The sequence below is a fragment of the Cebidichthys violaceus genome, unplaced genomic scaffold (genome assembly GCF_023349555.1).
Source record: "Cebidichthys violaceus isolate CVI_PGR_0920_01 unplaced genomic scaffold, fCebVio1.0.p SCAF_629, whole genome shotgun sequence".
NCBI lineage: Eukaryota > Metazoa > Chordata > Actinopteri > Perciformes > Stichaeidae > Cebidichthys > Cebidichthys violaceus.
In genome coordinates, this window is record NW_027176849.1 from 1 (window position 1) to 11,420 (window position 11,420).

The following is an 11,420-nucleotide window of genomic DNA, read 5'->3' on the forward strand; positions in this document are numbered from 1 at the left end:
ATTTCTACATTGTGATATTCATACTTTAACTTCACTAAAATTAACTTTAATTAATAATTAACATCTTATCAAAATTTCGATTAATTATGCTAAACCACAGCCGAACTAAAGACCTTCAGTAGACTGAAATACTCATCTCACTGGTTTTTATTCCTTTTTATTTATATTATGTATATAATAATGTTTTGATGTATTTCACCGTAATTTAACGGTAACTTACTGGCAGCAGGTCATTTACTTTTACAGTATCTTACCTTATACTGGATTATGGTATGTGATAGTAGGATAACTGGGTTTTACCGTGATTTTACGGTATATGCGAGAATATTACCGTTTATTTACAAAGGGTAGTACAACCCAATACTTTCGCATTTAATTCCCAACAAATAAAAGAATCACAAAAGACATTCAATACATAATAGTTGCAGTTTATTACATCAAATAATAAAGGGACATTTGTATTACATCACAAAACTCACAAAGTACTGCATATTTAGAAGGAAAACTAATAAACTAATAAAATCGTGAATGAACAGCTTAACTGAACTCATGAGCATCAACAGTGAAACACTGAATTAAAATATCATTAAGAGTGAAACGCTGAATTAAAATATCATTAAGAGTGAAACGCTGAATTAAAATAGTATTAAGAACAGTGTAATAGAACTGCATCACAGTCTAGCTTGTTAACAAGTCTTGTACACATGTATAGTTAATTTAACAGCATGAATGAAAACAATAAAGAGAGAGAACACCTTTAAAGAGGACTTGACTGCAGCGTCTGGCTGCTATCCTCAATCTCTGATGACGAGTGACTGTAAACAAACAAAAGAAACACAATGTTCTGAACTTCTGGAAAGTTCTATGACATCCAGGATAAACACAGTTAAAAGAAGCTTTGGGTGTGAGGCTGTGGGTTTGCATGTGCCTCACATGTGTTAACATATCAGTGTCTTTACAAAACGTTAATACAACAATATCACAGTTTAAATGAACAGACGCTCCTGTGTGATGAGCTGATTATGTGAGGTGAAGTAATGAAGCTAAGACAATGGACTGACGTTTAACAATAGAATGAGTTTGATCTGGTGTTAATGTTGTCAATAAGAGCACACGTAAACACAAGTTAGGTTACTAACGTTACACCTTAACACTGTAATTGGTGATTAACTTTATTTATGTTAACTTAACTTGCTACGCTGTTAGCTCGCTAACCTTTCTAAGGCTACTTGAGCTCGAGCTAGCTAACGTTACAGAGCTAACGTTAGCTCCGCCAATATTAGCATCCTGATGTAACGAAACAGACCAAGTGAAACATTATCTGAGACGTTAACAGTTCAATAATCATGAAGACAAAACAATAATGGAGGCTTTGAATTTCGGATGATGAGCGTAAGTTACCTCTGCTCCTTGATCTAACATTCATGTTTACAAACCGTAAACAAACTGGTGACCATGGCAACAAGATCAAAGGCAGAAGACATCGATGATGTCATCATGGCTGCCTTTGATGATGACATGAAAGGCGTACCGTTTGTATAGGTTGGTTGAAACACACATATTACCTTACAGAATTAAAATGGAGCAAACACAGAGAACAATCATGAATGTCCAGCGAGATACAAGAGATACAAGCGAGATTGAAGGCGGTCTGTACACGATCGCCTTCGTGGAGCGTGAGAAAGCAGTGATAAAGAATGAGATGCAGAAGGAGATCGACAGCCTGAAAGCCCAGCTGAACCAGGCTCAGGTTAAACATGACGACTCCTCACGGAGGGCAGACTCCTTGAAATTGCAGATAAGTGCCGCAAATCATTTGCGTGCGAAGGCCGAAAGCGAACTCGAGATGCGCACCCGCTGTCTGCAGCTGAAGCTTGTGGACACAGAGTTCATGGCTCGCTCAGAGGCTGAGCAGTCAGAGAAAAAGCTTGTGTTCGAGAGGACAGCGAATCAGGAGCTGCGGGAGAAATTGAGCAAGATTGAAGACGTTCTTCTAACGCAGAAGGAGGAGGCTGAGAACAGGTTGGGAAGATGCCAGGCTTCCCATCAAGCCCAGCTGAAGGAAAGGAAATTGGAGTTGGATAAATTAATCTCTTCGCTGACAAGGACACAGGTCCTGTTGAAGAATGATTTCCTCCGCTTTAAGCAGGAGAACACCTCCCTCCAAGAATCTCTGGAGTCCGCTCAGGCCCAGCTGGACGAGCAGAAATCTGAGAATGACAAACTCGAGTACGTTCTGACAGAGACTGAGCGACATTTTAAGAGTCAAATGAATCAGTGTCAGGAGAACAGAGCTTCCCTTCTGGCTCAAGACATGTTAGCAGCTGACCGTCTCCAGTGGGAGCAGGAGAAAGTCTCCCTGCTGAAGGAGTTGGACGAATACAGAACTGGGAGTGATCTAGCAACGGCAAAAAATAAGTTTGCAGCTGACTGTCTCCGGTGGGAGGAGTGGTATCACTTCCGTCTGGCTGCACTGAACCAGCAGAAGATCTCCAGTGAAGAGTTGAAGACTAATCTGATGGCGATAAGTGATGAGCTGCAGACTGAACGTGAGATGTGGAGAAAAGCCAAATCAATCCAGCGGGAAATGAAGCAAAAGGAGGACGACATGTTAGCAGCTGACCGTCTCCAGTGGGAGCAGGAGAAAGCCACCACGCTGGAGAACAGAGCCTCCCTCCTGGCTCAGGACATGATGGCAGCTGACCGTCTCCAGTGGGAGAATTGTCGTCAGTTTTGTTTGACTGAACTGAACCAGCAGCAGATCTGCAATCAAAAGTTGAAGACTGATCTGGCGGCGATAAACGATGAGCTGAAGACTAAAAGTGACAAGTGGAGAAAAGCCAGATCAACCCAGCAGAAAATGAAGCAAAAGGAGGACGACATGTTAGCAGCTGACCATCTCCAGTTGGAGCAGTCTGGAGCAGAACAAAGCCTCCATTCTGGCTCAACTGTACGAGCAGAAGATGGAGAATCACAAGCTCCAGACTGCTCTGAAGGCGAATGAGCAGGAGCTACAGAAGGAGAAAGCCAGCTCAACCTCCCTTGTGATGCAGGTCAAGGAGAAGTTTGCAGCTGACGTCTCCAGTGGGAGAAGGAGAAAGCCTCCCTGCTGCATGAGATCAGCGCCTCCAGTGTGTCTCAGCTCAAGGAAAAGAAAGAGGAGGTTGACTACTTCATGGCCGCAATAGCCGAGCAGCATTTCGAGGGTTTTCGAGAGTGGCCGAATGAAAAGGCGACCCTCCTTCAGACCGTGGAGGAGCTCAAGCAGGAAGTAACGACCCTCCGAGAGGAGAACGTACATCTAAAAGTCCTGAAAGGCATTTTATTTGGATGGAAAGAGCAAAAACTGAAGTGCTACGAGAGAATTAGAGGAGGAGACTTCGATCCACCCAAGATGAAAAAATAACCCCCTGGGCTATGCGGTGGCTTGATGCAGCGATGTCGATCAGCTGTTGAATCACGCGATGTGATCAGCTGTTGAATCATGTAATGTGATCAGCTGTTGAATCCAGCGATGTCTATCAGCTGTTGAATCCAGCGATGTCGATCAGCTGTTGAATCACGTGATGTGATCAGTTGGTGAATCACGTGATGTGATCAGTTGTTGAATCACGTGATGTGATCAGTTGTTGGATCACGTGATGTGATCAATTGGTGAATCACGTGATGTGATCAGTTGGTGAATCACGTGATGTGATCAGTTGTTGGATCACGTGATGTGATCAGTTGGTGAATCACATGATGTGATCAGCTGTTGAATCACGTGATGTGATCAGCTGTTGAATCACGTGATGTGATCAGTTGGTGAATCACGTGATGTGATCAGATGTTGAATCCAGCGATGTCGAAGCTTTTCTCCGGTTGATCCGGTAATAATGATGGTTCGATCCTCTACTTCTTGGTGTGACTGTGACTCGGTGTAGATCAGGGTCATCCTTCAATCAGAGGATCGATGCAGCGATGTCGATCAGATTCATACATTTTTGACACTTAATTAAAACAACGGCAATTGAATCACATCCAACAAAAAGTTGAGTAGCATACATTTTAAAGACGTTTTCATTCCATCTCAAAACAATAAAATATACAGTAATAATACACACAACATATTGTTTCCTCTTCCCTGCCACAGGTTTACTGTGTAGCTAATATGAATCATCAACTCTGAATGTGTCAAAGGCTATTTTGACACATTCAGAGTTTTCTATCTGTTTTCTCTCACAAGGTTCCATGACGTTCTTTGAACAAAAATACATTTTGATCATTTCCAGTAAACGTTGTTTACTGGCGTTTTATTCAACTTCATTATTAATGAACGGTCATTATTAATGAATGGGTGAGACTACAATCGGTGCGTGAAATGTGAGTTCGGGCACATGCCCACTCATCAAATGACACACTTTCTCTCCCAGACCTCCAAAAATACTGTCAGTAATGCAATCATACATGTTGTGCATTTTCAAATTTTAACACTTAGTCTACTTGCTGAGTTTTAAGTTGTGTTGGGCTCAGTTAACCAAAATAAAATAGCAATAACTGCCACACTTCTAGATTTCCTCACGTACACGAAAATAAAACCTGGCAGTTTTACACAATAGCAAAATATTACAACCGAAATGTTCACGGAGCCAAAAATAAAACTCTCGATGGACGTTGATATTAAGAACAAAGCTTGCCGCGGCACCATCTCTACAGACACGGCACACCGAAAAATCAAGCTACTTACTTCCACACATTAATATATCTTTACAGAAATCCATTTCCTGGTTTCTTAGCTACTAAAACAATATGTTCATTGAGCAAAATTACTCTAGAGTCAAACTTTCTGTATCCCAATGTCAATAAAACTAAAGTCATTTTATTTGGACCACAGCATTTGCCCAACATCATATCTTCTCATCTTGGCCCTTTTCAATCATGAATACTTGTGTTTTAGTTGTAATAACTCTTACTCTGCACTGTTATGATAGTAAGTGCCTTTTTTATAACATCACATCAATGCACTGAATATAGTAAGTTATAGTGTCGGATGATTGCATTGTGAAGGACACACTGCTACTACATATAATAAGTAATATTGCAGGATTACACGGTGACTAACTTTCACTTTTGACCCACTTTTAAACTTCTTCTAAACGTCACCGTATTTTAAAGGTCTCTTCAACCTCAAAGGTTCAAGGTGGACGTCTGTAAATAAAACAAGTATTAGAAAAACATTTTCCCTTTTAGACCTTTTTTTAAACGTCTTTTCACCGGAAAGATGCTCTCCTGGATATTACACAGTATAATACTTTATATTGTTTGAATATTGCTGTATACCAAACAACAACGTTTTAACCGTCTTCGTATTAGTACATCACTTTGTGTACTCACTTCCTCCCCATTTAAACTGTGCACAGTCCCACTCGCTGTCCGTCATGTACTTTACATGTAAAATAGACTAAAAACTAAATTTAAGACCGGCTCAAACATGAACTAACAATGTTTACTGTTGGCCCATGCTGCTGTAGCTACAAGCTAATGCTACCAGCTAACATGCTAACGCTACAAGCTAGCAGCATTGCCTTTTTAAAATTGTTAAAAATGTATTGAATTGTTTTATTTTACCAGATGAAGCCATATGAGTCGACTACTAGTCATACAAGATATCAGGTGATTTCAAGAGCCACGTTTGATTTAAGGAATCAAACAACGTGACACGACCTTTAAGAAAACCAGCAGAACAACATTTATTTTTTACTATTAACATTTGAAATGATGACAAGGTAGTACAAAATGTAAACAATACTGTTTTTGTTTTAAATGTACTTCTTTATTTAAGATTTCATTCAACTTTTCTTTTATTTCTTCTTACAAAATGAACCAAAACTTTGACAATGGGGAAGATCTTGGGTGAATAATAATGAGAATAAATTTGAAACAGACTTTATATCATACCCAGCAAAATATCTCGTTATGATTGAAACGTTAATTCAGAAAACAAACAGAAATGTTTTGGGGTACTAAACATATTAATTGCTTCATAAGACACTTCCAGGTGTGGGGGTGTTGCTCTTTGGGTCGGGGGGGGGTTCACACCTTCGTCATATTGGCAGTGACTAGAGAGAGAGACAGAAGAGGAGAGCGTTAGTGTTCCTGTAGACTCTTGTGTTCCAGTACGTGTTGCTTCAACTTACGGTTCTTGGCCCATTTAGCCTTTGGATCAACACAGACCGATCCTCCTTGTGTGAAGAAACTGGGACGAATAAAGAGAAGTGAAGTGAGATTCTAAATGTCTTTTGCTTGCGTGCTTTGATAAGATGTATAAACTTACATTATGGCCTCCGGGCAGCGAGGACTCGAAGACTGTTTTCGATATACGTTGCCAATCACTTTGCTGCTGATGTTAGCGGCGGAGACCTCGGTGCAGCATGGGACCTTTTTGCGAACGAGGCGTCCTGAGACGGCCAGAAAGAAGAGAGATTGACGGTGTGCATGCGTTTGGCCTGAGCAACTTTCATTCACCACTGATAAATGGACTTGTTTAGCCTAACCCTACATGTCAGTCACTCATTCACACTGCGATGGCACAGCCCGCTTTGGGGTTAAGTATCTTAACAAGGCAACACATCGAACCGCCGATCTTCTGATCGATGGACGACCCGCTCTATCGCTGAGCCACGGTCGTGGTGTAGCGGACCGTCGCGGACCGTCGCAGATCCTTATTGATCCCCCCCCTCGTGGTTCATGTGAACCGCGGATTAATTACAGTTTAATGTTAAAACATCAGAGTGTGAAATAAAGTTTTATTGACAAAAATCTGCGATCAGGACATCGACATTAATGCTTTCTAGTCTCTGATCTCTGCTAATGTAACATTGTAAACAACCAATCAGTGATGAGATAATCTGTATCTGTTAATACGGATCTTCAACGATCGCCAGTTGGTATCAACGGCAAAAAAAATCCTGATCTGGGATCTCTTAAAGTTATATTTGCTCTGTAATTATTTTTTTTACTTTGAAGTTGAACTGAATAAAATATATAGAAATAAACATTTCAAAACATAAATGTAAATATAATATTATAAAAACTGATTTAAAAATGATAGGATCAAAATATAAAAGCTCCAAAAAATTGCACCGACATTTATCGTCGAGCCGTATCTAACAGTGAGTTAGATAGTGAGTTCACTGGGCTCTAAATACACTGATGATACCAAGTCGTTTGGTTCTTACCGTTTCCTGTAAAGGACTGGACGCACAGACACGCCGAGAGCAGGAGGAGAGTGACGAACAGCATCCTCGAGGACATTTTGAACGACAGGTTTCGCTGATCAGGCTGCGATCTCACAAGCCGACCGATCGTTGGACATTTATTGGTGTCTTTCTGGGGGCAGCACTTATGACGCGTCTGTGTGGCCGTGGTGCGTTCACACCTCCGCCCCAGAGAATCTGTTTTTGAAGGCCTCTGTGGAAATTCAACCCCCCCCCCCCCCCCCCCCCCCCCCACGTCTCTTTCTGAGAATCAATCCCACACACACACACACACACACACACACACACACACACTCAAAGTGTGAAAAAGATGCACGGCCTGGTGGTTGATGTGGCATGTTGTTGTCACGCAGGTTGAGATTATTCCTAACTTCACTGGAAGTATTGCTAACCGGTGTGATGACAATGCATAAATGACCCAAAACCTGCAAAGTTCTGGATAATGAATGAGTTTATCTTGTGCCTCTCTCTCTGTCTCTGTGCCTTTGTCTCTCTGTCGCTCTGTCTTTGTGTCTTTGTCTCTGTGTCTTTGTCTCCTCTCAGTACAGAGTGAGACTCACATCATGATCAGAGAGAAGGTGCTCACTACTATCTAGATCTCTGTCGTGTCAGTGCTTCATCGACTCCCGTCCACGATGTCCACAGTGCTGGGTAGAAACGACAAAATATAATTTCTGGGTTGTGACAAGCTTACCGCGAAAAATGAAACACCGGAGCCACAAGAAAATGTCTCAACTTCTTCTTGTTTTGTTTTGTTTGGCACGCAACAACAACAGAGCACCTCAGAGAGAATCTGCTGCAGAGTTCTGACAAATAACACTCATAATTCATCTCTTATATCTATTTCAAATTCATGTGAAAACATCTCATAATCATCATAGTGTAACTGAAGTGAACCTCCGTTGGTTAGCCGTTAGCGGTGCTGCTAACGTTACTAGCGCTCCTCTGATTGGTTGTTTACAATGAAACATGATCAGAGATCAGAGACTAGAACCACATGTTCTACTGAGTACTGGAGGAGAACCATGTCAGGAGAACTTAATTCACACTGTGATGGTTAACGTTAAACTTTATTTACACTGTGATGGTTAACGTTAAACTTTATTTACACTGTGATGTTAACGTTAAACTTTATTTACACTGTGATGGTTAACGTTAAACTTTATTTACACTGTGATGGTTTACGTTAAACTTTATTTACACTGTGATGGTTAACGTTAAAACTTTATTTACACTGTGATGTTAACGTTAAACTTTATTTACACTGTGATGGTTAACGTTACAACTTTATTCACACTGTGATGGTTAACGTTAAACTTTATTTACACTGTGATGGTTAACGTTAAACTTTATTTACACTGTGATGGTTAACGTTAAACTTTATTAACACTGTGATGGTTAACGTTAAACTTTATTTACACTGTGATGGTTAACGTTACAACTTTATTCACACTGTGATGGTTTACGTTAAACTTTATTTACACTGTGATGGTTAACGTTACAACTTTATTTACACTGTGATGGTTAACATTAAAACTTTATTTACACTGTGATGTTAACGTTAAACTTTATTTACACTGTGATGGTTAACGTTACAACTTTATTCACACTGTGATGGTTAACGTTACAACTTTATTTACACTGTGATGGTTAACGTTACAACTTTATTTACATTGTGATGGTTAACGTTAAAACTTTATTTACACTGTGATGGTTAACGTTAAAACTTTATTTACTCTGTGATGGTTAACGTTAAACCGTGTTATTAATCGGAGGTCCGTTACACCACTAAAGACAAGCATTAGCACTGCAGAAACAGCTGAAAATATAATACATTCAGTGCTTCATTTTATTTTAACAAAGGCAAACATGTCAAGCAAGCGTTACATTTTTTTTTCAATTGAGAAACTTTTATCAAATATTTCTGCAGTCAGAGGTTCTTCTGTTCTTTGTCATTTAAACATTTAGTGTGAATGTTTGTGGACGATTAAAGCTGCTGCTTTGTGTCAACGTGACACCAAAGTGGAAAATGAATTATAAGATGGTGTGATGATAAAATGAAAAGAAAAGATGCTGTAATGTTGTTGTTGTTGTGACATATTCAACAGCTCGCTGTCGTTTTGGGTAAATTAATGTTGCAACCACTAACCACTATGCCATGATGCTTCATGGGTAAAACATTATTACACTCTTTATAGCTTCTCTCTTTTTCAGAGAAAGAAGTCAGATAAGATGAAGAGATGAACTGATAAACAAACACTGGATTCAGGATCACATGTGCAACGTTTATTTCTGACCAATTTCACAAGTTTTCAAATAAATAAATAGCTCTAAACATTTTCTCATGACTAATCATTAAGTTGTACACAGTTACTTGTAAACATTAATAAATACGCTTGGCATTAATAAATACTTCGATACTTCTATCTGGTCAATTAAATTAATCTAATAAATAATTTCACTCTTGAAAACTGAACTAAATATTCAACATAATAATAATTAAACATGAATTCTGTTCTTTTCTTAGTTTGTTTCGGGGTTCAGGACGTAATCTCTTTGTTTTCATCGGCTGGAGGTGGAGAAGACGCCGCTCGTCGCTGTTTCTGAAGCTGTTTCTGAAGCTGTTTCTGAAGCGCCTTCAGTGGAGGGGAAGGAGGAAGGAGAGGAGGAAGCAGGAAGAGAGGAGGAAGGAGGAAGAGAGGAGGAGGAAGGGGAGGCGGTGGAGGTGATGATGGAGAGGAGGGAGACGGGAGACGAAGCAGCGAGCTGAGCTTTTGCTTTCCTGTGAGAAGAAAGAAAAGGAACACATGAGACCAAACGTTGATGACGGAATAAGTTTGGGTTGAAAAGGCAAAAGAATTAAAATTTGAACTCACTTGAAGGCGGCGATCTTGGGGAGAACCCAGGGAGCTTCCAGCTGACTGCAGAAGAGGCCGGCCTTTGTTTGGAAGCTGCAGAAATGACAAAAGAAATACAACATTAGTACTCAAAGTACAAGCTGCTGTCAGAATCAGAAATTTCTGTCACATTTGCTCTTATGAGAAGAAAACAAAAAGCATTATGTAAAGTTAAATTAATGGAAGTATTGCAGAGCTGAATTGTTGTATTGTGCAGTTTACACGTTATTGCACAAAGGTGAGGTGTATATGATTAATAATCAGCTAAACAAATGATGGTTTTAAGTGGGACTGCCTCATACTGAGTGTATTAAATGGAATGGTCAGTAATGTGCTGTCGACGTGTCAGTTCATGACAAATACTAACAAACAAAGCTTTTATTTATTCAAAATGCGGAGCACTGTTTCAGTCTGTGAACGATGAATAGGTTTGTATTTATTGATTCTTTGTACTCACATCACAGCTTGGACACACGGCAGGTTGCGCCGCTGCAGCATCCACCCTAAGATGGGGTCGGTTATCTCCTGGGCGGTGACTTTCTTGCAGCAGGATGCCAGCTTCTCTGCTGAAAGAGAGAACAGATGAGTTTAAATAAAAACAGAAATAAGATGTGTTTTAAATGTGTCACAGGAGGAAAGAGTCCTCTGGTAGAATTCATGCTTTGGTTATCTTAATCTTGATGTTACCTGCCGATCCAGACTGAAGCACGGCCACCAGGACGATGGCGACCAGCACGCTCTTCATCAGGCTTCCGCAGCTTTCCATCTTCAACAGAACAGGATGGTAGATATGAGATTAAAGAGATGAATGCTGTAATGAAGTAATCTCTGTTGGTCTTCGTCTCCAGAGAGCTTTGGTGAACTGACGGACGTCTGGACGCAGCACATACTTAAGGCCTGAAAAAGCGGAAGTTGTATCTCCGGTTAGTCATCCTCCTTCTCTTTTCTTCTTCCCTCCTCGCTCTTCGTCTCAATGAAACGACCCGCTCGTGTTCGGAGGGGTTTTCCACAAAGTGACCGATGTCTGACCGACAGGAAACACTTTCATCATAATGTTTCTTTGGAAAAATAAATTAAATCACGTTTTTTTTTTTGTTCTATTTTTGCTGATCAACTGATCTCGTGGTGTGTTAGGAATCCCTCACAGGCCAGAGGTCGACCCTGAAGCCAACACAGCCTTCACTAAAGCACCGATACAACTAGCTGTGGCTTCATTAAGTACATTCATTAACCCTCTGATTGTCAAAATAAAAGTCCTGCTCCTCTA

The 11,420-nt window shown here is 40.4% G+C and overlaps 1 protein-coding gene across 1 annotated transcript; it reads right to left on the bottom strand.

Annotated features, from left to right (window-relative positions):
- Positions 1-5,788: 5,788 nt before the first annotated feature.
- Positions 5,789-7,373, bottom strand: LOC137890192 (C-C motif chemokine 2-like). The gene is made up of 4 exons (XM_068734324.1): positions 7,218-7,373; positions 6,314-6,437; positions 6,177-6,235; positions 5,789-6,098 (listed from the first exon to the last, which is right to left on the bottom strand). The coding sequence occupies exons 1-4, from the start codon at positions 7,291-7,293 to the stop codon at positions 6,073-6,075; spliced, it is 285 nt and encodes a 94-aa protein (XP_068590425.1). The 5' UTR covers positions 7,294-7,373; the 3' UTR covers positions 5,789-6,072.
- Positions 7,374-11,420: the final 4,047 nt, after the last annotated feature.

Excerpts from the sequence above, each read along its gene's own strand:
- LOC137890192 (XM_068734324.1), bottom strand. The coding sequence starts at position 7,293 with ATGTCCTCGAGGATGCTGTTCGTCACTCTCCTCCTGCTCTCGGCGTGT. Across the intron at positions 6,438-7,217 it reads CCAGTCCTTTACAGGAAACG|GACGCCTCGTTCGCAAAAAG; the intron begins GTAAGAACCAAA and ends TGGCCGTCTCAG. Across the intron at positions 6,099-6,176 it reads GGCTAAATGGGCCAAGAACC|TCACTGCCAATATGACGAAG; the intron begins GTAAGTTGAAGC and ends CTCTCTCTCTAG.